Genomic DNA, 23,623 nt, shown 5'->3' with positions numbered 1-23,623 from the left:
GATTTGGCGCTATTTCATTAGTTTCCCTAGAATATTGTCGATCACGTGATACGAAAAGACCCGACTCCGAGTATAGAGTGTTACTGACGGTGCTTATAAATATCAAGCGTCAGCAAGTGGGGAGTCTCTTTTACATCTTAACACTGTTCAGTGGTGCATTCCTTCTTTTTAAAACACTATATTATCATCATAACGTTTGTGTATACTTGTGATATTGTGTATAGCGCGCCTCTTCTTGCGCGACGATAACAAACGTGTAAGAAACCATCGCAGCTCGACATTTCTATACACGAGCAGTATACGGTTTAAGCGTGTACTCGCTCTACAGACCCTGTTCAACGACATTCGTGAAACGATTCACAAGACTAGCACAATTCACCACTGAAAGACAAAAGTTGAAAGGAAAAATGCCGGAGACAGCACATCATATGAACGGATATGCAAATGGCCACTCACCACCGGAACTACATCAGAATACCAATTTTCTGTTCACATCGGAATCAGTTGGCGAGGGCCATCCTGGTGAGTTATTTGTTTTTATTTTATTTTTCAAAAATATCTAATGGACCGTTGGAAACTGGGACGACACGCTCACGAGACGAACTTTGCTCCGAAATAAAACAAGGAGTCAGCACTTTTCTTTAAATTATTGTTCAATTTTTTTACTCTCGACATTTATCATTGTTGATAATTTGTCGAAAACAATTGAATTTACATGGTCTTTGACTCAGAAACATTTTACTTTTCATATAAGTTCCCGTGTGTGTTTCCCTTTCTTCTCGTCTCTTACATGCCTCCATTGAAGCCGATATCATGCGCATGCTTTTATTACGAGTTTCTTTTTTCGCAAATTAAACTATTTTACGCTTTAATATAATGAATTCTGTTAATTAATTTTTAATGAGTCTATTCGAATTTGTCTAAAGGCTAAAGAGTTTATATATAACTTTCTACATTGAAAGCTTAGCTTATTTTAAGGTTATTTCACTATTGTCGCCATGTGCTCACTACTTCCGATTACATATTTGCATCATCTTCCTTTTGAGAGACTCGTTCTGGTTTGAAAATCGCTTTTTGTTATCTTTTAAAACGTTTTTTCTGTTAATTTGAAAGCTTAACGGAGTAGTTTTATTGTAAATTTTAGCTTGAATTTTTATTTAGTACCTAAAATGTCTTTTTCTTTAAAAGTGAACAAAAGATTTGGAAATACAACTTTCAGAGTAATTTTCTCAACGTATTTTTTTTCTTTTGAGGTTAAAATATTGTAAAGTTACATTGACGGCGCCACTGAGTTTTGTATGAAAATAACACCGGTAATAAGGGATTATTTTCAAAAATCGAGCTAGAAGGACAAAAATATTTATCTTCAATCTTATCGAAATTTTATGATGAGCTCATTATTACAAATTGTCCCTGAATATAAGGTTATGAGAATTGAAATAGCTTTAATGTAATTAAATGAGAAAAAATTATGACTCATTGCAAATTTGTTTTTTCTATTATCAATGTCATCAATTAAATTATTCCTTAATCAAAATTATTTTCTTCTGTGATAGTAGAGAATCTGTATTTTTGCATTTTTCCCCTTCTGTTTCTATTTTAGGAATTAATCTTCATTTAATATAGAGATAGACAGATGTTTACATTGAAGGTCACATATTTTGCTGATTGACATGTTTTTAAATGTAATGGCAACGGTTTTTAGAAATAATAACGACTTTTCCAAATAATATCCTAATTTTCTCTTTATTCTTTTTACACAGATAAAATGTGCGACCAAATAAGTGATGCCATATTAGATGCCCACTTGAAACAAGATCCGGATGCTAAAGTTGCCTGTGGTAAGTTACATCTTTATCTGGTTAATTTCTTCGTTAGTTGAGTATATCTAATGTATGGTCTCTATTTATAAATTCGTCATTTGAGCCTTGAGTTACTTTGGAATAGTGTAAATATACTATGACTTGAGATAACAATTTTTCCCCAAAAAAGTTTTTTGATTTTGCTTGTCGTTTGTTTATCTTGTTATCAAATAGACAACATCGATTTGTATTTACTTTTCTTCAATTCTCTTAGTTTTCTTTGCTTGAAGATAAAATTTAGCTCTTATAGAAAAGTTACAAATGATTGGAGAAATTCAATTATTTTCAAAAACTGTTCTCAGGAATTTAATTATCGCAGGATTTTAATTATTTTTAATACAATTTTAATCAAATTCCTCGAAAAAAGTAATTATTCATAAAAATTTTATTAAAATTCGTTAGAAGAATTCAATTACTTAAAAATTTGTCGATAAAATTGTTTACGACGATTCAATTTGAAGAAACATTCAATTATTCAATAAATTATTTTATTTTGAATTAAAATAATTGAATTTCCTATTATTTATATAAAAATAATTGAATTCTTGCAACGAATTTTATTACATATTTTTCAAATAATTGAATTCTTTTGAGAAATTTTACTACTTGTTAAAATAATTGAATTCTTGTGAAGGATGTTATTAAGACTTCTGTAAATAATTAAATTTTTTTCGAAAAATATGATGGTAATTTAAATTATTATAAGACATAAAGATTTATTTTTATTGTAAAACATGAAGAAATCGATCACTCCGAGTGATTTTCTTCATGTTTTACAATAAAATTTTGATAAGTTGTTAATTAAACCGTAATATTTAATTAAAATTGGAAAATTTTTTTTTTCAATATAGAAACCGTAACAAAGACGGGAATGATTCTTCTGTGTGGGGAAATTACATCAAAAGCAGTCGTGGACTATCAAAAAATAGTACGAGACACAGTGAATCACATAGGCTATGACGATTCCTCGAAAGGTGAGTAAGAATTCAGCCTCTGCTATTCATTATGAGAATTTATTTTCCAATCTCCCTGTTCTGTCACTATTACCAAAAATTAAAAAATTTTTAAAAACGAAATAACTAAACGTCAGAATTTTAATTTTTAAATAAATTTTGATCTAATCTGCTTTCAAATGAAAGGAAATTGCTATTTGTCGACTAGACAATAAAAAGTTACATTAGATTTTTTTTATTCAAAGGATAAAATTTTTTTACATCTGTTTATGCATAATGGAAAATTTTCATTTAATAATGTTTATTCAGAAAGATAATATTTTAATTTTTTTTCACTCAGAAGGATAAATTTGTGTTCGATTTCGTTTATTCAGAAAGATAACAAGTTTTTTGTATGGCCTTTGGAAAGGTATTACAAAATTATTGAAAAGAAAACATTTCCGTTATTTATTTTTCTCAAAAAAAAATTAAAAAATTTTTCTTATTTAGGAATAAATAATTTTCTTTTACTGAATACGACAGCAATAAAAATTCAATTGAAAGTTTGATATTGATCGTGTTTTGTTTATTAATTGAAAAAGCGAGTTGATTAAACTGACTATGGCGATTTGAGTACAGTAGAAAAGAAAAAAAGAAAATTTAGTTTGGAAAAAGTCCTTTATTTTAATTTGGTCTCTGAGGAGCATTAGAATTCCGCCCATTGTCACTTGGATGAATAGTCGAGCGATCAAATCCAAAATAACAAGAATATGTAACGTAAGCGTATCATGGTGGTGGCAGGATTCGATTGGCGTACGTTGAACCTTTTGGTGGCTGTTGAACAACAAAGTCCGCATATCGCTAGCGGCGTCCATATCGGCAGGGAAGAAATGGATTTGGGTGCAGGTGATCAGGTACATAACCAAATTCTCAGCCAATGGCTCAGAGCAACAAAATTTTATCATCAAAAAAAAAAAAAAGATAGAAAAAAAGAATCGACAACAATTTCAAAAATTAATGTTCACCATTTTTTTTCTCGCACTAATCCATTTTTTCAGGAATTTTTATAGTATTCAGTACCAATCACAGGCTTCACAGCAGTTTTTCTGTTTCAAAAGAAAACAAATTTTCAGAGTCGATCTGTGAAGGAAAACAGGGTTACCACAGGTCAGGGAAATCAGGGAAAAGTCAGGGATTTTTATTAAAAGTACTGGAAAAAATTAAATTTTTAGAATTTATAAGAAAATTCTGAATTTTTGTGTAAATTAAATTATTTTCACAAATAATACATTTTTTATGTAAATTAAATTATTCAAATTAAAATTTTAAATTATAATTGAATTTTGTCTGGAAATAAGGGAAAAGTCAGGAAAAAACAAAATTACATTTTTGTGACAACCGTGTTAAAATATGAAAAAGTAAAATTAAATCTATAAATAAAATACTTCCTACTATTTATATTGTCGAGTTGTTTACGTAACTAATTATTTATTACCAACATAAATGACATCAATTCATCGAGAGACTACCATTATTTTTTTCCATATACCGTCATCATGTTTCCTTTTAATAAAATAATAAATGTAACAAAAAGTATTTTTTAGAATTGTTTATTTTAAATTCAAATTTTTGTACTCTTTTCCACGATTGACGCAAGTTTCTAAATTGAATAATTCCTCCAAACTATCTTAATTTCTATCCTCTTCTCTCTTATTTTCCTTTTTACAATAGAGAATCTAAAAATAGTCTCGCTTTGCGTCAAAAATTTCGTTAAAAAGAAAAAATACTGCATTAACAAAAAAAAAAAATGAAAAATGTTTTCCTGCTGTGAAGCCTACAATGAAATCAGTCATTTGCCACATAAAAGGAATGAATAATGAAAGAAAAAATTAGAAAAAAACACCCATAAATTTTCAACAGTACATTTAGGGTAATAATTTGGAAAAAAAATAACAACAAAAAGATTCGAAGGGAATTTCAAAAGAAACTGGGGAGAATGTGGAAAAATTCGGAATTGTATAAATGATTAGATGAACAACCATGATAATCTCCTCAAGAGTCAACAATTCATATGCAAAAATGAATTGATGAAATATTAGATCGCTATTGACAGTTTCAAAGCTCTTGAAAAAGAAGTTTTAGGACATAATAGTTTTTGAATAATTTTTTTTATATATATATACAATAGAAAAATTCAAATTGACTTTTAGAATCAATTTGTTTATCAATTTGTTTTTTATTTTTTTCTATCATCATTTTCATAGGTTTTGACTACAAGCTGTGCAGCATTTTATTGGCACTCGATGCACAATCACCAAATATTGCAGCAGGTGTACATGAGAATCGTAATGACGAAGATGTCGGTGCTGGCGATCAGGTTATTTTTCAAAATCCAAGAAAATCTCTTTTTTTAATCTCTCTTCATCGTTGTGTTTTAATGTTTTCTTCTTCTATTTCTTTAGCAACGCACTGATATTTTGCTTCTTTCCATCCACCAAAAAGAAAAGAAAAGCACAGCAGTTCTGACTCCCTATTAATTCCTAAATCTAATTTATTAATAAATGTACTTTTTTATATTCTTCTTTGAAACAATTTCTATCAGTAGTTGATTTTTTTATGTAGATAAAAATTGCTTTGTATTTATGTTAAAGACTTTTCAAAAGACTACTAACTTTTAATATGTAATTTTTAATTTGTATTTTTTTTCAAGTTAAATATTTTTATCCTAGTATACGGCAGTATGCCGACAGTTAGACGAGAAATAATTATTTTTAAAATGGGTATCGTTCAATGATGTCTTTTATGTATTTGCTACTCTTGAATGCCATGATGTTTACAAAATTTCTGAGGACGATACTTATTTTGAAATTCACATATTAATTTCTTTCTCTATTTTTGAAAGAAAAATAATACCTATATATATCTATTTATATATTTATAATTTATAAAAATTTAAGAGTATAATTGAAAAAAATTTTCATAAATTATTCTGTGAATATTTTTTTTGAATTACTAGTTTCATTAATTAATTTAAATTTATTTATTTACTATTGATAATTATAGATTTTTTAAAAGTATTTTTTACTTTAATATTTGTGTAGAAGCAGTGTCTAATATAATAGTAGAGATCCTGTGTGTGTAAATAGATTGTGAGTAATGAAATAATGTATAGATAAACATAAGTAGTTTGTACATATTGTAAATAACTAGTACACTAACCCTGTTTCCTTGTAGAAATATAATTATGTAGTACCTATTTGTGTAAAGCAGTGGCAATGGCTAAGTAGTGAATGTATTTGTTGAAATTCGTAGATTAGTTGTATTTTCATAACATTAATCATTTCATTGAACAATTATAATTGCTGCTCTGTTCTATTAGGCTATGCATGATTTTTTTAAGTTATAAACAATAACTTTTTAAAATTTAAAATTTTCAAATTTTTACGTTCATTCAATTACATTTCATCCATATTTTGTTTAATAACATTTTCAAAAAAATTTCAATGTTAAATAATTAATTTTATACGTTTCAATTATATATGTAAATATTTATTTGCTATCATGAAAAATTCTATTGTATCAGAATGAAGTATAAAAAATGATAATAGTAATAAATTAGTTTTCTAATAAAGTACATTTCTTCATTTTGTTTCAGACGAATTTTTTTAAAATTTGTTTGGCTCGTTCTATTTTTTTCGTCTTTAATAAACTTTTATTTTTTATATTTTGCACTAGAGCTTAAATTAAATTTTTTTTTTGCAAAATTTTCGCTTGAAAAATAATTCAATTTTTCCTGACAGGGTTTGATGTTCGGCTACGCGACTGATGAAACTGACGAATGTATGCCTCTGACTGTTGTTTTGGCGCACAAATTGAACCAGAAGATTGCAGAATTAAGACGAAGCGGTGAATTGTGGTGGGCACGTCCCGACTCTAAAACACAGGTACTTGAACCTGTAATATTTTATTCCTTATTTTTCCTTTGATTCCTTCGGTCATGCAATAAATTTAAAATCCCAACAAAAACGAATTTTATATTTATTTTTAGGTTACCTGTGAATATATTATGGACAATGGTGCTTGTGTTCCACGGCGAGTTCACACAGTTGTTGTTTCTGTGCAACATAGCGAGAAAGTTACGTTAGACGAACTACGCCTTAACGTCTTGGAAAAAGTAATCAAGAAAGTTATTCCAGCAAAATATTTGGACGACAAAACTGTTTTCCACGTTAATCCCTGCGGTGATTTCGTCATTGGTGGTCCACAGGTAATAGAAAAAAAGATATAAATTTATTTCTTTCTGTCATGATAGTGAAAAAAAATTAAAAATTTATATTAAGTATCGTTCAATGATGTTCTTTTTTGTATTTGCTACTCTTGAATGCCATGATGTGACCAAATATTCTGAGGACGATACTTATTTCGAAATTTTCATTTGATTTTATTTATAAACAGGTTCATAGATATTTGATATTGAATATGAGATTTAGAATATATGTATATTTGATCTTGAGTAAAATATAATTTATTTACAATATAAATGAGCTGACGAATAAGAAAATGTCTATGAAGGTTTTTTTTTAAAATATTTTTTATTTTGAAACAAAAATTTTAATTCAATTTTTACCAAATAGAAATATCTATATTTTTGTTACATCGACTTTTTTTGTTTATAAAACAATTTTGTTTTTGTAATAGAGTGATGCTGGTCTTACTGGTCGGAAAATAATTGTCGACACGTACGGTGGCTGGGGTGCTCACGGAGGTGGAGCGTTTTCTGGAAAAGATTTCACCAAAGTCGATAGATCTGCTGCTTACGCAGCAAGATGGGTTGCAAAATCATTGGTGAAAGCTGGTCTTTGCAGACGTTGCCTAGTACAGGTAAATTTCAATAAAAGTAAATTAATTAAAGCGTTATTAAATAAAATTCTAAACGATTATTATTATTAATGTAATTAGACATATTTTCAAAATATCGTTCAATGATGTCTTTTATGTATTTGCTACTCTTGACTGCCATGATGTTAAAAACAAAATTCTGAGGACGATATGTATTTTTAAAGAGTTTTTGATTAATGAATTTTTGTATTTTTGATTAATTTAATTTATTTACTATATTTTTCGTTACTTATTAAAATGTCTTTTCAAACAATTATCTCTGCTTAGGTTTCATATGCAATTGGAGTGGCTGAACCTCTATCAATAACTGTTTTTGATTATGGAACTTCAAAGCATTCGCAAATGGAGCTCCTGGAAATTGTAAAGAAAAACTTTGACTTGCGTCCTGGAAAAATTGTTAAAGAATTAGATCTCCGTAACCCAATTTATCAACAAACAAGTACGTACGGCCATTTCGGACGTGATGGATTCAGTTGGGAACAACCAAAGACCCTAAATCTTGATTGATGAGAGAGTTTGCCTAAATCCCCTTGAATATTTTTTATTTAAAAACAAAAAAAAAGAACAAGAAACAAAAATCCCCCTAAAACTCTATATGAACCTGTACCATTAAAAATTTAACAAGATCCTCTTGTGACCTTTGTCGATTTTATCAAGAAAATTTAGCTTCATTTTCCTTGAAGCCCTTTAGAGACAAAACAAAACAAAACAAAAAATATCCTCAATCGATGGATGCCACTTTGGCATCTTATTTTTTCACATGGTCACACGAGTTTTTGTCGACTGTAAAGCAAATATGATTATTTGTAATACGAGGTGCGAGTGTGAGCAAGATTTTTTTTCACCAAATATTAATTCCCCAGTAAACAGATCAGTAAAAGGAGTAAAGGAAAAAATAGTATTTAAAAACAAAGAAAATTTGGAATAGGAAAGAATCTCGGAAGTAAGGGTAGAAAAAAAGAGCAGACTTTACTTTGGGTCGTGTCAATTTTTTTTCTTTTGCTAAAAAGAAATTCTTCTATTGAGAAGAATTTCATAAAACTAATTAAATCTGTGTATATATTGGCAAGAAATTGAATTATTGCAGTAGTTTCCAAGTATCGTATAAAAAAATGAAAAAAAGAAAAAAATGTTGACAAGTGAAAAACACGGAATGCAGTTTTTTTGTGTCACAGCTCCAAAATTAATTTGTCATCATTTACTTTTTATGCGATATTTGAGGATCAAAAGCATCTCCTTCTCAGATTTTTAGGAATTGCACTAAAGTAGTGTTTCCGTGTGGAAATGAGAAAACTAGAATGTCATCATTCGTTTTCTGCAAACGTACATAATGTGTGTGGCATTTGTATTTCGTAGCACTGACAGAATGAAATTTTTATATTTTAATTTTAACGATGAACAAAAAAAAATATGCGAACTAAACAAAGTTTTTTTCAAATACGCCTGAAAAGCGTTCAAGAAATTTTAATTGTAAATTAATTATAGTTGCAATGGCACGGAATGAAATCTAAACGAAAATAAACCAAAGATAAAAATAGATGAAATCTTTTTTTTTCAGTTATTTTAAAACTTGCTTTACTTATACATAATATTAAGTGTTTCTGTGAAATGCTTTTTTTTACTACATTTTAATGCGATTTTTGTAAATTACGTGACAGTTGATACATTATATTGAAAATAGATAATTTCTTCTGTCAGAATGAAGTGCAGATGATCATGCGTAAAATGGACGACTATGTAAAAAAATGAAATCATCGTGTGCATGTGAACATTGTAACTTTTTTTTAATAAATTGATTATTTTATTTCACTCAAAAGCCTTGTATTTTTATGAATGTAGTTTAAATTCAACTCTTGTAGTTTAAATATATATATATTTTTTAATTAATAATTAAAAGAAAAAAATACATTAATTCAACTTTTTTTTGACGTGAAGTCAAATAATCATTAATTTCAAAAAATTCTGTAAAAATTTTATGTACGAATGTTGTGAAATATTGTATATTGTGTATGTACACATTAAAATTGTTTTCTGTGAATTTTATTTGTATTTAATTAATTTACAATCAGTCTCTGTTTTTTTTTAGTAAATAATATTTGGATAAAAATTTAATTAATTTAATTTTATAGAATTCAATCAAAGGATTAAGAATTCAAATAAATGAGCTAAAAAGTAAATAATTCAAAGATTACAAATTTGGACAATAATTTTATTGTAATACTTATTTTTTTACATGGTTCTTTTTTCAAATGCAATATTTTTTTTTTGCTGTTAGTTTAAAGAAAACAAAAGTTTTCTTAATAATTTCAGACATAAAGAATTTGAAACTTGTTCTGCCTTAAAATATTTGTGGTATACATTTTCTTCATATGTACAAAAATTTTAATAATATTTTTGAATTCAATATTCTTCAATGACTTTAATCTATAGTACAAATCAGTACTAAACTATTTTTAAAATAAAATAATTTTTTTCATTCAGTTGCAGTTTAAAAAATAAAAAAAACCTACGTTCTTTTTTCTTTTCATGTAAAAAAGAGAAATCATCAAGTATAAGGATTTCAAAATCAGATTTATATAAATGGTGCTTAATAAATTGTTTCATATATTAAAAGTATGAAGAAGTCAATTTATCAATTTTTCCGTAGATATCTCAATTTTTAACACTTATTAAAATACTATAAACAAAAAAAATTATAATAAAAATTATACCTAATTTTAAAATATTATTTGGAAAAAAATTACATTTTAGAAAAGAAATTAAGATTTTGATGTCCTCATACAATCAAATATTAATTCTCAAAATTTTTTAACACATTTTTATATTTACAGGAATGGAAGTATTTTGATTCAATGTGTCGAAAGTGAAAATTGCACGTTAATATGTATTTTATGAAAAATAAACGGTTAATGAAAATTCAATGAAGCAAAGAAAAATTGTTTTTTTTTAGATTCAGTTGAGAACAAGTTTCTTGGGTGCATGAATTCGACTGTGTCTGAGTAATGAACTCTTATCAGTGAATGATTTTTCGCATTCAACACATTTATACGTTCTTCCGGTATGAGTTACTAAATGCCTGCTCAAACCAGAAGCGTGACAAAATGCTTTTGGACACAATTGACAGTGATGCAATTGTATGTCATTGGGATTAAGTTTTTGATGTCTTCGCATGTGAACTTTTAATGCTTCACGTTGCGTGAAACTCTTGTCACAACTTTGACATTGGAAGGGCTTTTGTCCCGAGTGTGTCATCAAATGGCGAAGCAAAATTTCCTTTTGGGCAAAAGCACGATGACAAATGTTGCATCCGAAAGGTTTCTCTCCTGAAAAAAAAGAATTAGTTTAAAAATTAATACACTTTATCAAATATTATTTATTCTTACTATTTTTTTAGAAAATAATTTATAATCTTTATGAAGACTAAAATCTTTTCAAATGGAATAGTCTTAAAATGAAATATTTTACCGGTGTGAGTTCGCTCGTGTCTAACCAATGCGGATCTTGTTGGGAACCATTTTTCACAAGCCTGGCATGTAAAACCTCTTTGTGTTGAGTGAACAGACTGGTGACTTTTCAACATAATTCGTCGGGTAAAAGCCTTCGGACATTTATCACACTGGAATACTTTCAATTCCTCCGTAGCTTCACCAACTGAAAATTAAATTATTTTTTGAATGAAAAGTTCTTTTCCTTCTTTTTTTAAAAATATATTTCTTTCTCTTACCTATTGTTTGACTCATTGTTTGTCCACCAGCACTGTTGCTGCTTAGTTCCATCATGTAGACATTTTTGTGATCTTGATTAGTAACCGTTCTTTGAAGTTCCTCAGTTTCGTCATCTGATTCTTGTTCTTGTTTTATGCGCGTCGTACGCATTGTACATCTCGCTTTGGCTGTTCTTTCCTCCGCGGGCATTAACGTTATATTCTCGGGTCCTTCCGATAAATTTTCATCTGCATCCGCATTTTCCGCAGACATTCCTAAAAACGAGAATAATTTTAATTTATAAATTAATTACTTTAGAAATTAATTAAGGAAAAATTTGACTTTTAAAAAATTGAAATATTACCCAAAATGTATCCGCCGACGAGTTCCTCCTCAGTGACTTCAATTGGCTCCGTATCGAGTTCAACACCTTCTTTACTCGACACCAAATCAGCCAACAATTGTTTCACTTGTTTCGATTTTCCACTGCTCGATGGTTGGTCTATTGATGTGCCCATACTGTCTTGACTCTCCTCATCGTCCTCTTCGCCAGTCATTTGATTAATTAATCTCATATGTTTTCGCAATTTCACATCAGCTGCTTCGCACTTCTTTTTAAATTGATAGGACTTTTCCAATTGATATTTGCACGGGTGGCAAATCATATTGGGAAGACCGTCCTCTTCAAACACCTGTAAATCATAATTTTTTCAAGAATTTAAAACAAATGTTTCATTATTGAAATATCAACAGGTATAATAAATATTCAATTATTGCAGGTTTCTATAAATCCGATTCATTCTTGACTGGAACTTATTCTAGATTCCTGTAACAAGGTAGGTAGATAGCCTTTCAGCCATCATGCAAAGTCGATAACTCGGTAAAGAGATTCTCTATGCGGGGAATGTATTTAAGTATATTCGTATATAAGAGTGCCCGTGTATGTGTAATCAGAATTGAAGAGAGGAATATTTACAAACCAACACACCAATTCAATGAGGAAGGGCACAATTAGGGATAAACTAGATTCCTATTTTCCAATCGGTGTTTAAATAATCTTAAACTAGGCGAGATGTAATTAATTATATTAAGAATAAATGCAAAAAAACAGCGGAAATTTTTGCTTTTTTTGTTATATTTACCTCGAGATTAACACAAGCCATGATACGCAGTGGTAATGGAACAGCGTCATCGTCGTAAATCGGCACCATTTCTTCTTCCTTAGCCAAACACAGTCGGCACAATTCATTTACGTGAATTATCACATTACTGGGACTATCGCCCTTTTTCCTACTGTACGTTTTCATTTCACTCTTAATGAATATCTTTAATTTTGCTCAGCTAGAATAATGAATTCCTATATGAAAAGCACTAAATTCCTGTGAAAAATTGTAGAACGCAAAGTGGCTCGGTCACACACAACGGGATCTATAATGGCGGTCGTGTGCAAAGCCATCGAAAACAGCACTCACTATAGCATATTGGGTCGAACGCCGCTTGGGCCTTGGGGAAATTTGCCGTTAGGGAATTTTTATAGTTACCTTTCACTTGTCTTGCTCGGTTGGTATCAATATTGCCAATTTTTATATTATCGACAATCAAAGATGGTTCCACGTTAACCGCGAAGTTTCAAATTTTTCGAATTTGGTTCCTTATTGTATAAATAAATATTTAAAAATGCTAATTATTCATACAATTTCAAGAAATTAAATAAAATTCTTTTGAAGATTTAATTACTTTCAAAAATTACAACAAAATTATTTAAATAATGAATTAAATTGTTAATTTAATTTAACTTAATTAAAAAATTGAAAAAAAAAATTTTTGATTAAAACATTTAATTTAATTGAAACTAGCTGAATCAAAACTTAAAAAAAAATTTTTTTTAAAGAAATTTAATCAAATTGAAAATATTTCAATTATTTTCAAGAATTTCAATTAAATTCTTTCAACAATTCATTTATCTTCAAAAACTTAAACAAAATTCTTTAAATATTGAATTACTTTCAAGAATTTCAATTAAATTAATTTATTTTATTTTCAACAACTTAAACAAAATTTCTTAAATATTGAATTACTTTCACGAAATTTAACAAAATTTTTTAAGTATTTAATTAATATGAAAATTAAATTTAATTCAAATAAAAACTTTTATGAAAATTTTTTTAATTAAAAAATTTGAATTTATTTATTATTATTTTTATTATTTATTTTAGATAAATAAAATTATTTAATACTTAAATAATGCTTTATATAATTTACTTAATTATTATTAATTTCTTTACAAAAATTGAAATTTAACAATTTTTTTGTTTAAAACCTTCTAAAAAGAGTAATTTTTAACAAAAATCTTTTCAATGTTAATTATCATAATTGATAATTTTAAAGTTCATCAAGAATTATTTTCACTTAGTTCCAGAATATTGTAAAAATATAATAAAGTAAAATTAATTATTTTTAGGGATTTTGTGCATAAAAGAATAATATGTTTCATTATAAAACAATTTATTATGTTTTCTGTTTTTAATTAAAAAATCAATGGTTTGAAATATAAATTATCTGAACCATCATTTCATGTATATAAACGTGGAATGAAGTTTTATATAACTGGTTAGAAAATCAGTTCTTGTATTGTTTTTCCCTAAACAAAAAGCAATATCTTTCTTTCTCACATTTCACGCCTATAAAAATCTTGCACACCCTTTCGCATTTTTCATAACTATAAAAATGTACATAAATTTTATAAAAAGAACTCAACTTCTCTGAATGTAGAATTTTTCTTTAAATTCCATTTTACAGCCTAGCTTATTAATGAACACTTATTTTAAAAAATCCATATATTTATTTTCCGATAAATCGTCCATTACTTCTAATAATTACTAAGAAAAAAGAAATATTCGCACATTCTACAGATCCATAAATGTGAAACTAATAAAGATTCTATCGAACTATATAAATTTAAAAAATAAATGATCACTTTGGACGATACCTGAATTTTGGAGTTTTTTTTTCTCTAAAAAGAAAATATCAACAATATTTTTCTGTTGGAATTTGTTTTAAAAAAATGTCCTTACAACTCGTCCTTTGATTTCTCCTCGCCCTTTCTATTGAAACCTTTAAGTTCCTTTGTTGCGTGTTTCGCGATATATTTCACGAAATCGTCCAATTGTCGTCCGCCCTCGTATTTCACGGGCTTGTCCTTTGAGTCCTTTGGCAACCAGAATAGAGTTGGGAAGCCTCGCACCTCGAATAGCGGAGGCACATCATTTGCAGTCGCGTCAATTTTCACAATTGCAACATCCTCGTTGACGAGTTTATCGCCCAATTCGTCGAAAATTGGCGCCAATTGTTTGCAATGACCACACCATGGCGCATAGAATTCGATTAAAGTGTCCTTATCGTTATTCAATACAACTTCGTCAAAGTTCTTGGCAACTGCGATCTTAACATTAGCGGAGTTATCCTCAGGAATTGCTTCAGATTTCATGTAAACCTCGAGTTTACCAGCTTCCATATCAGTCAAGAATTTCTCAAATGTCTCCATTGTGAATTCATCCTTCATCACGTATTTCTGATTCTTTTCATTACGAGCAAGAACAATTGGTTTCTTACCATCGGCGAAATCAACGCCAAATTCATTCAATTCCTGTTGGAAATCGTCTTTCGCCGAAATTGCGAAATTCAATTTTGGGAAATTCTTTGCAACCTTCAAAATACGATTACGCCAGTAGTTTGAGCCCTTAGGATTCTTTTTGTAATCGACATTGTAGTAGGCAACCACCAATGGATTCTTGAAGTCTGCGTGACTGTCGCGAGTTCTCACTCCTACCATACCGTGACTGGAAGGAAAATTATTTTTCAATTAATATATACATATATATATATTTCAATTGTATTCGAAATTGGTTCATTTAAACAAATTTTACATCGGTGAAGTTAATAAATTTAATAGAATTTGTAAATAAAAAATATTTTTATTTTCTACTATTTACAAATTCTCTTTATAAAATTTTGTCTCACCAAATTTTTTATTTTCTGATCAACAATTGTTTCTATTATAATTTATAAACGTTTTGAATTAAAAATGATAATTTCATTCGTTTTAATTTAATATTCAAGAAAAATCATATTAAATTCTTTTTATAACTTACGCATTAACTTGGATGAATTCAACAATGTCAGCAATTGAATCTCCGCCCTCGTATTTCACACTGCTGTCTTCGAATTTATTGTCGAGCATTTTTGGACGATACAAAACAATGTTGTCCCTAAGGAATAATTAAAAAAAATTATTTTTATTTTCATAATTTCTCGAGGAATTTACTTAAATTTTTGTAGTTTTCATTTAGTTTCTTATTATTTCAATCACTTTCTTTTTTATTTACTTAGTAAAAAAAATCGCTTACTTCATTTTCTTCTCCTTGAGGACGGATTTTTCGGAAGTGTGAGCGAATTGGAATTTTTCACGAAGTTTTTTGGCGACAGTTTGGAAAGTACCGGCCAAGGAAGAGTCTTCTTTTTCGAAGTAACCAACAATTCCAACATCGTCTGAGCTTAAGAATTCTTCCAATGCTTTCACATTAGACACTAATTTGGAAGCAGGACCAACTTGTCCCTAAAATTAAATAAAACACTAATTAGTCTAAAATCATAATTAATTCACAAGTACATAAAGAAATATTACTTTTTGACGAAAGAATTTTTTTACTTTTAGAAACAATTTTGTTTTAGCAAAAGAAAATAATTATTTTTCGAAATATAAATTTTGATTCTAAAATATGAATTTTTTTAAAGAAAATACATTTTTTTGTGAGAAGACTAAATTAATTTTTAGGAAAATAAATTTTCTTTGAGAAAACTAATCTAGATTTCAGGAAAATACATTTTTTTGTGAGTAAAATAAATTAGTTTTTAGACAAATACCAAGAAAATAATTTCAGATAATTTAAAATTACCTTCATGTATTTTGCGATTCCAGCAGCTTCTCTAGGACCATTGTAATCAGTAACCATATCACTTCCTGAGAATATTTTCAAAGTTGGATATCCGCTGACGGAAAACTTGTTACACGTGTCTTTTCCGCCCTCGGTACAATCAACTTTGATTAGTGAAATTGGAGGATCATTATTTTTCAATAATTCCGCTGCCTTCGCAAATTCAGGTTTCAATCTTTTGCAATGTCCGCACCTGAAAAATTAGTTAGAAATTAAGCAAAAAAACTAATCAATTCACTTACTTCGTTACAACATTTTTTCTCCTCCAAGATTTTTTTTTTGTAAATAAACATATTTTTCTGCTAATTTAAAAAATTTTATTTTTTTTGTTTATTAAAAATTTTTTTAGTCTACTTTTACTTGTTTTTAAGTTTATTTTAGGTCAATATTAATTTAATTCCAATTCTTCAATTTCCAAATGCGTCCAAACAAATTAACACATCATAATACGTGGCAAATATTTACTATTTGGAATAAACTAATCTTATGCTTAAATTTCTCATTAAAAGATAAAGTAAATTTACTTATCAAATTAACCACCGAAATTTGCATGCAATTTGAAAAAAAAACAAATATTTAAATATTAAAAGGAATTCAACTGACAAATACCGGCATTTTCACACAAACGGAATTTTGAATAAAATAGTAAAAAAAATACCAATTAAAAAGATAAAATAAAGAGAGAATTTCTACATAAAATAAAAGAAAGAACAATTACCATATACTATAAATAATTTGAAAGAGATAAATTAAAAAATTACCATGGTGCGTAAAACATGACAAGTGAATTTTCATGGTTAGCTAGTGTGGAGAAATCGCTGTCAGTTAATTCAACAACATCTTCTTCAGCAGCTCGAACTCCAAGAAAGAGGAACGCGAGCAATAGATAATTGACCAACATTGTTTCAGGCTTGAAATTTGACTGTGCCGAAAATACTGCTTTTACATATAGAAAACTTGAGTGGTTTGGAAAAAAATAACACTGCCCCGCTCCACCAGGCAGTGAAAAAGCCGAAGACGTGGCCTTTCTTCTTAAAGTAAGCGAACTGGTTTTGTGCTGTCGTTCAGCGATTGGATAGAATATCATCTACAGGACTTTCCATTAGATCGGAACCTATCGCGTGCTAACACAGAAGAAGAATAGGAAGTTAAATCAGGGACGAAGCAAAAATTCTCCCTGGATCCCTTCGAACTCCGAATTTTTCTCTAAACTGAAACAAATAGAAGAAATTAAAAATATAATAAATATTCTTTAAATATCTGATTTTAATAAATTTATGTCATATTTAAAAATAGATATATAAATTAAGATTTTTTTAAAATGGGAACAAAACCTTTTTTTTTTAATTAAAAAAAAAAAATTTCAATTATCGATCTGTCACAAAAGTAGAACAGCAATTTACCAGCCTCTGTAAAGAATGATAAGAATCCATATTTACCATAAAATGATAAATACCAAAGTATGGTTAATTTTTCAAATTTTTAAAAAAGTCTTTTGATAATAATTTTTGTATATTAAAAATTAAAAAAATTAATTTTAGTTTTTATTTTAACAATTTCTGTTAAAAAGAATTGTTTGACTTTTCTTGAAGTCTTTTTATATTATTTCAGTTTTCTATTGAATTTTGTTTATTTGTTTATTTATTTAATTAAAATGTTAAATGTAAAAAAATTTTTTTTTTATCAATAGCTTTTTTGGTTTTAAACAAACAAAGATAATTTAAAAAAGTTGTAGTACAATTATGGAAATCTATTCTTACACACAAATAATCACACAAAAACAATTTAAAGTAATTACAAAACTTGCAGATAGACAATTTTCATTACTTATTGTAAAATTTTGCAAGAAGACGTCAAAAATTTTTCCACAACTTGAAAAATTGCAGTAATATTAACAAATGCCTCAATTATTAAAATTAATCAAATATTTTATTTAATCATTTTAATTAATTTATTAATTAATTAATTAAGTTAATTTAAATCCTAATCAAATGTAAATAAAGAATTAAATTAAGAATATGAATAAAATTCTTTAAAAAATACAATATTATTTTCATGAAATTTACCAAAATTCTTTAAATATTGAATTAAATTTAAAATTTAATTTAACTTAATTAAATTTTCCGAAATTTTAATTTTTAAACAAAATTTTAAATTTAAATCTTTTTAAAATTAACTAATTGATAAAAATTATAATTTTCTTGAAAATTGTATTTTTGCGATTCAAGGTTGCCACAAAAATTTGATTTCGTTTTTCACTGATTTCCAGACTGAATTTTAACTTATCCCCTAATTCCTAACAAAAAAAATTCAACCAGTTATTTTATTAAATTTCCAAATATTTCACTGATTTCCCTGACCGATTTAATTTTCTTTGAATTTCCCTAAACTCATTGACTTCCTTAACTTATGGCAACTTTCTTTAATTAATTAAATTAATTAAAATTGATTTTAAAAAATTTTAATCCAAATAAAATGAATTTTACTGGGTTATTTCACTCAAGACTGACGAACGATTCTAAAATCCAACCTAAAAGACAGAAACAGATTTTCTCATTACTTAAATAAAATAAATATTAATTTCTCGTAATGTAAATACCTTTTTAAAATAATGCTGATTGACAGCTGTGATGAATTGTTTTCCTTAGTTTTCGTGAAAAGGCAAATTATTTTCTCCTACTGTCAAATGTTTTTCTTTCGAATAAACGCCGTCACACTCTGACTTTTATTCTTATGTAATTTAATTGCACCTACAAAAAAACAATGTTGATTTAAGTTTTATGAATCTAATTTAATGGATAATGTACAGAAAAAAATTATATTTCATAATGAAATAAGAAAATTAATGTAATTTTTTTTCCTTTTGTTGTAGAAAATTAAATCACTTTTCTAAATTTTTATTAAATTACGTAATTTACAGTATAATTTGCATGAGTGATTTAATCGTGAACATCAAAAAACTACAAGAGAGTGTACAAGAGAGTTGATTATCTCTCCCTCAGGTTTTCGACGTAAGCCACCCTTAAAAGAGGAAAACTGTCCCTCTGTCGTCGAATTTCACGCAACACTGAATAAATGTGATGATGCTCATTGTTTAAACACAAATTGAGTTTACTTAATTCAAAGTAGAAGGTCACATTATTGTAAAGGGGACAAATATTTCCTTTTCACTGTCAAATCATTTCAATGCATATCCTTCAAATTATTATTATTTATCTTTTTAATTCTTCTGGTATTCTCAATTTTATTTTTCTCCTTTTCCTTACCACAAAAGAATATTATAAAATAAATATATTTTATTTGTTTTTGTTAAAGTATTTGTCAAGAAAAAACTAACTAGCAAAATAATTACTAAATTAAAAAAAAAACAAAAAGTGAAAATTTCCAATTTCTAAAGAGAGAATTTTTGGAATTTTTGAAGAAAGGAAATTTGGATAATAATTTTTGGCCAGAGAAATATGAAAATGGCAATTTTCCGCAATGGACAGATGGGAAATGTATAAAGCTTGGATATTGATTTTTGGAGAGAGGGATAATACGAATGAGAGGCAATAGAAGAGCACAAAGGGAATTTATTGAGGAGGTCGACAGAGCAATTTGACCATCAAGATCTGGAAATTCATCTTTTCAAGTGACTTCAGCTATCCGCTAATCTTCTTATGATTTAAATACACAGACAAGAGCATATTCCATTTATTTATTATATAATTTTCAAAACAGAAAATTTAATCCACTTTGATTTATAAATGAAAAAAATATTTTTTAATTAAAATTTAGTATACGAACGGGCATTTTTCATTTTTTGTCATCAGTCCATTTATCCAACTATATATGTAAATAAATGAATAAATAAACAAAATTATGTTTCACGGGATTATCCAAAATATTGTAATTTAAAAGTGAATTTTCTTTAGAATTAATAAAAAATTAAAATTTAATGAAAATTAGAAAACAAAATCAAATTCGCTATTTTTCTAAAAAAGAAAAATACTTGCCAATTCGCAGAATATGAAAAATGAAATAAGTAATGGAATAATTAATAATCGTTGTATTCCGGTAATTTGTTTACAGTTTGAAGTTATATAGTTTTGTTTGCTTCTTTACTTCTTGAGTTTTTTTAAATAATATTCTCCTTTTTCAATTTTTTGAATTTTAAAATTAATGTATTGAAAATTATCAAATTCTTATGAAGTGTTTATCAAAAAAATTTAGAAAAAATAGAATTCCTTTGAAGGATTTTATCAAAATTTTTGAATTTTTTCGAGAAATTTTATTAAAATTGCGTATTCAAAATAATTGAATTCTCGCAAAGAATTTTATTATTTATAAAAATAATCAAATTTTTCCAAAGAATGTTATTATTCAAGAGAATAATAATTGAATTCTTGTGAAAAATTTTAGAAAATATTTAAATTGTTTTGATGAATTAATTTGAATTTTTTTGAAAATAATGAAATTTTAAAAATAGTTTTTATTGAAAAATGTTGAAAGTAATTGAATTTCATAAAGAATTTCTTTTCAGTTTTTTAAATAATCGTGTTTATTTTTAAAAATAATAAACAAGAATAATTAATATTACCTATGTACTTTAAGTGAATTTTTTAAATTCGCGCGCGTAACATTTGTTAGTTAATTAATAATAAATAATCCGAATAGTAATGAATGATTAAAAATAATTAATAATAAATAATGAAAAATGTACTGCTTGATTGATAATTCAATTTAAAATGAGAAAATTCACCTTTTGAGTTTAAATTCATGGCAAAGTGAGAGAAAAAGAAAGAGAGAGAGAGAGAGAAGGAGATTGGAAAAAAACTGTGGCATTCTGTCCATCTTTTCTTGAATTTGGATAATAGAAATGAAGTAGCCTCCCTCGTCTTGAAGGGTGAATGTTCAGGCAATCTCTACTGGTACGTGAGATGAGAGCGCGATTTCTTAAACGCAATAACCCTCAGGCTTTTCAGAGATAAATAATTTCTTTGGGATTTGTAGTTTATATACATGGCAGGTAGATGAAAAAACATTATTTCGGGAATTTACTTTTTGACGATTTCATTCTTCAAAATCAGGACGTATTTTTCTTTACAGAATTTTATGAACTCATTATGAATTCGCTCTCATTATAAGACGTGTCATTTTTTTATTCTTTCAAGTTTTTAGAAACAAGAGCAATTATATTATTTATATTTCTGTTTTTTATTTTTATTTATTTACTATTTCTTTCAATCTAAAGGGTGTTCATTTTTATATTTTTGCATTTTTTTGAAACAAGAATATTAATTTTAATAATTTTTAAAAAAGTTCTTCTTTGGGAATTTATAAATAAATCTATTTGTTTACAATTCAATTTTACGAAATTTCATCGATTATTCGAAAATTCCTCAATTAAATATATATTAGAAAATAAAAACTCGGTATATTTTCAAAAAAATTTAAAATTTTAACTGAAATTCATTTTTAAATCAATTTTTATAAGAAAATTCTACAAGAATTCATTTATTATTTAAATACAAAAATAAATAATTTATTGAATAGTTGAATGTTTCTTAAAATTTAATTGACATAAAGAATTTTATCAACAAATTTTTAAATAATTGAATTCTTTTGACGAATTTTAATAAAATTTTTAAGAATATTTGTATTTTTCGAGGAATTTCATTAAAATTGTACCTACTATAAAAATAATTGAAATTCTGCGATGAGTTTTATTATTTATGAAAATTATTGAATAATTGCGAAGAAATTTATAAAAAAATTTGTAAATAATTGAATTTCAGAGAAGAATTTTATCATTTATAATTTCATAAGAATATGAATTAATAAAATTTTTCAAAAATCTAAGTATTTTAAAATCACTAATGAACTTCATTGAAAATTAAAATTTTATACAATTCCAAATTAATACCTTTTGAAGTTTTCATCTATTTATGAAAATTGTGAACGAAACTCTTTGAAAATTCAATTAATTTTGAAATATTTAAGTAAAATTATTTATGAAAAAATTTATATGAATAATTTTATGATATATAGTTCTTCAAGAATTAAGTTATTTAGCAAGAAATTATTGCCAGAAATAGAAAAAATTGATGGTTTTGTATTAGAATTAGTGTCAATTTTCAAAGTTAAAGGAAAACAAAAAAGACATAAAAATTGAGAATTTTCTTCTTATGAATTCTAAAAATTTAATTTTTTCAGTACTTTTAATAAAAACCCCTGATTTTCCCCGAATTCTTGCTAATGATAATTTTTTTCAAGTTTCACGACTTCCACCTGGGAAAGGAAAAATATTTACCGAAATATCGATCGAAAAGAAAAAAAGGAATCAAGATTAGAATTGAAAACTTTCAATTGATATATCTGTAAGTAAAGTAAAAGACAGCTTTTCGCAAGCAGTTTGAGAACCTTCGCTTTAAAACCCCACTTATCGAACGCGCAGTTGGTATGATAATGTAATAAAATAAATGAAGGCTGCTCCCGAGCGATATAGCTTCTTCTCGTTCATTCCTTTTAACTTTGTAGATACTCTTCTCTCTCTGTCTCTCTCTTTTCATCCATCCATTCCAGACTCCCGTCTCCTGGCTCTGATTCCTTCTCTCTCGCCTATATCCCGGGAATGAAAATCGAGAAGGTAGAAGGGAATGGAGTTTACCTCGGAAAGCGAAATACAACAAGTCCTGCCGCCATTGCTGGATTGCACTTCAGCGGGAGTTTTGTTACTGGTCGGGGGTGTTGGAAGCAACCGAGGGTGGCAGAGGACCTTTACGGGGCTTTAGGGGTTCGGGGAAAGTCGAAAACTCCGCCCTCGTGCTAGAAACGCGAGTCAATACTCTCCGCTTTCTCTCTCTCTCTCTCTCTCTCTCGCTCTGGCTCTCCTTCTCTCCATCCTGGTCCCATCGCATCGACCCGATAGTATACAGCAAAAACACACACCCCCGTAACTCTCTTATATTTCCTCTCAAAGTATCGAAATTCGTTTTCCTCATCACACTATTCAGCATTCTTTGATTTCCGCACCGAGTGAAGAAATATGATCTTCCATTCTCCGAGAGAACAAATTTCTGAAAAAAAGAAGAAATTAACATTTGCGAAAATAAACTTAAAATAAATACTTTGAGTTCAAAATAGAAATTGGCAAAAATAAATCTTGACAAAAGGGTTTTAAAAATCGCTCGTTATAAAAACAGGGAAAACAGTAATAAAAAAGACAAAATTTATAAAAAAATAAAAAAAAT

General features: G+C 27.4%; 3 protein-coding genes across 4 annotated transcripts; 1 reads left to right on the top strand and 2 right to left on the bottom strand.

Moving 5' to 3' along the window:
- The first annotated feature begins 102 nt into the window (after window positions 1–102).
- LOC122512068 (S-adenosylmethionine synthase) lies at window positions 103–9,509 on the top strand. Of its 2 annotated transcripts, none has more exons than XM_043627694.1 (8): window positions 103–522; window positions 1,764–1,841; window positions 2,714–2,836; window positions 3,596–3,708; window positions 6,595–6,738; window positions 6,843–7,061; window positions 7,493–7,675; window positions 7,961–9,509. In XM_043627694.1, exons 1-8 carry the CDS (start codon window positions 408–410, stop codon window positions 8,198–8,200), a joined length of 1,215 nt encoding a protein of 404 aa, XP_043483629.1. In that variant the 5' UTR covers window positions 103–407; the 3' UTR covers window positions 8,201–9,509. The 2 variants fall into 2 exon arrangements, with proteins under 2 accessions (XP_043483629.1, XP_043483628.1); XM_043627693.1 differs by lacking the exon at window positions 3,596–3,708 and adding an exon at window positions 5,059–5,171 and having other exon boundaries at window positions 106–522.
- A 400-nt stretch (window positions 9,510–9,909) lies between these two features.
- LOC122512060 (zinc finger protein 510-like) lies at window positions 9,910–12,872 on the bottom strand. The gene is made up of 5 exons (XM_043627678.1): window positions 12,540–12,872; window positions 11,762–12,089; window positions 11,418–11,672; window positions 11,159–11,344; window positions 9,910–11,016 (listed from the first exon to the last, which is right to left on the bottom strand). Exons 1-5 carry the CDS (start codon window positions 12,702–12,704, stop codon window positions 10,646–10,648), a joined length of 1,305 nt encoding a protein of 434 aa, XP_043483613.1. The 5' UTR covers window positions 12,705–12,872; the 3' UTR covers window positions 9,910–10,645.
- Window positions 12,873–13,885: 1,013 nt separating this feature from the next.
- On the bottom strand, window positions 13,886–19,137 carry LOC122512231 (protein disulfide-isomerase A3). Its single transcript, XM_043627965.1, has 6 exons — window positions 18,991–19,137; window positions 17,153–17,602; window positions 16,353–16,584; window positions 15,804–16,012; window positions 15,549–15,665; window positions 13,886–15,236 (listed from the first exon to the last, which is right to left on the bottom strand). Exons 2-6 carry the CDS (start codon window positions 17,476–17,478, stop codon window positions 14,468–14,470), a joined length of 1,653 nt encoding a protein of 550 aa, XP_043483900.1. The 5' UTR covers window positions 17,479–17,602; window positions 18,991–19,137; the 3' UTR covers window positions 13,886–14,467.
- Between the last annotated feature and the right edge of the window lie 4,486 nt (window positions 19,138–23,623).

Source organism: Leptopilina heterotoma, unplaced genomic scaffold (genome assembly GCF_015476425.1).
Source record: "Leptopilina heterotoma isolate Lh14 unplaced genomic scaffold, ASM1547642v1 Lhet_95, whole genome shotgun sequence".
NCBI classification, from domain to species: domain Eukaryota; kingdom Metazoa; phylum Arthropoda; class Insecta; order Hymenoptera; family Figitidae; genus Leptopilina; species Leptopilina heterotoma.
The sequence above is the reverse complement of the archived record's forward strand: the minus strand, read 5'-3'. Positions and strand labels throughout refer to the sequence as shown.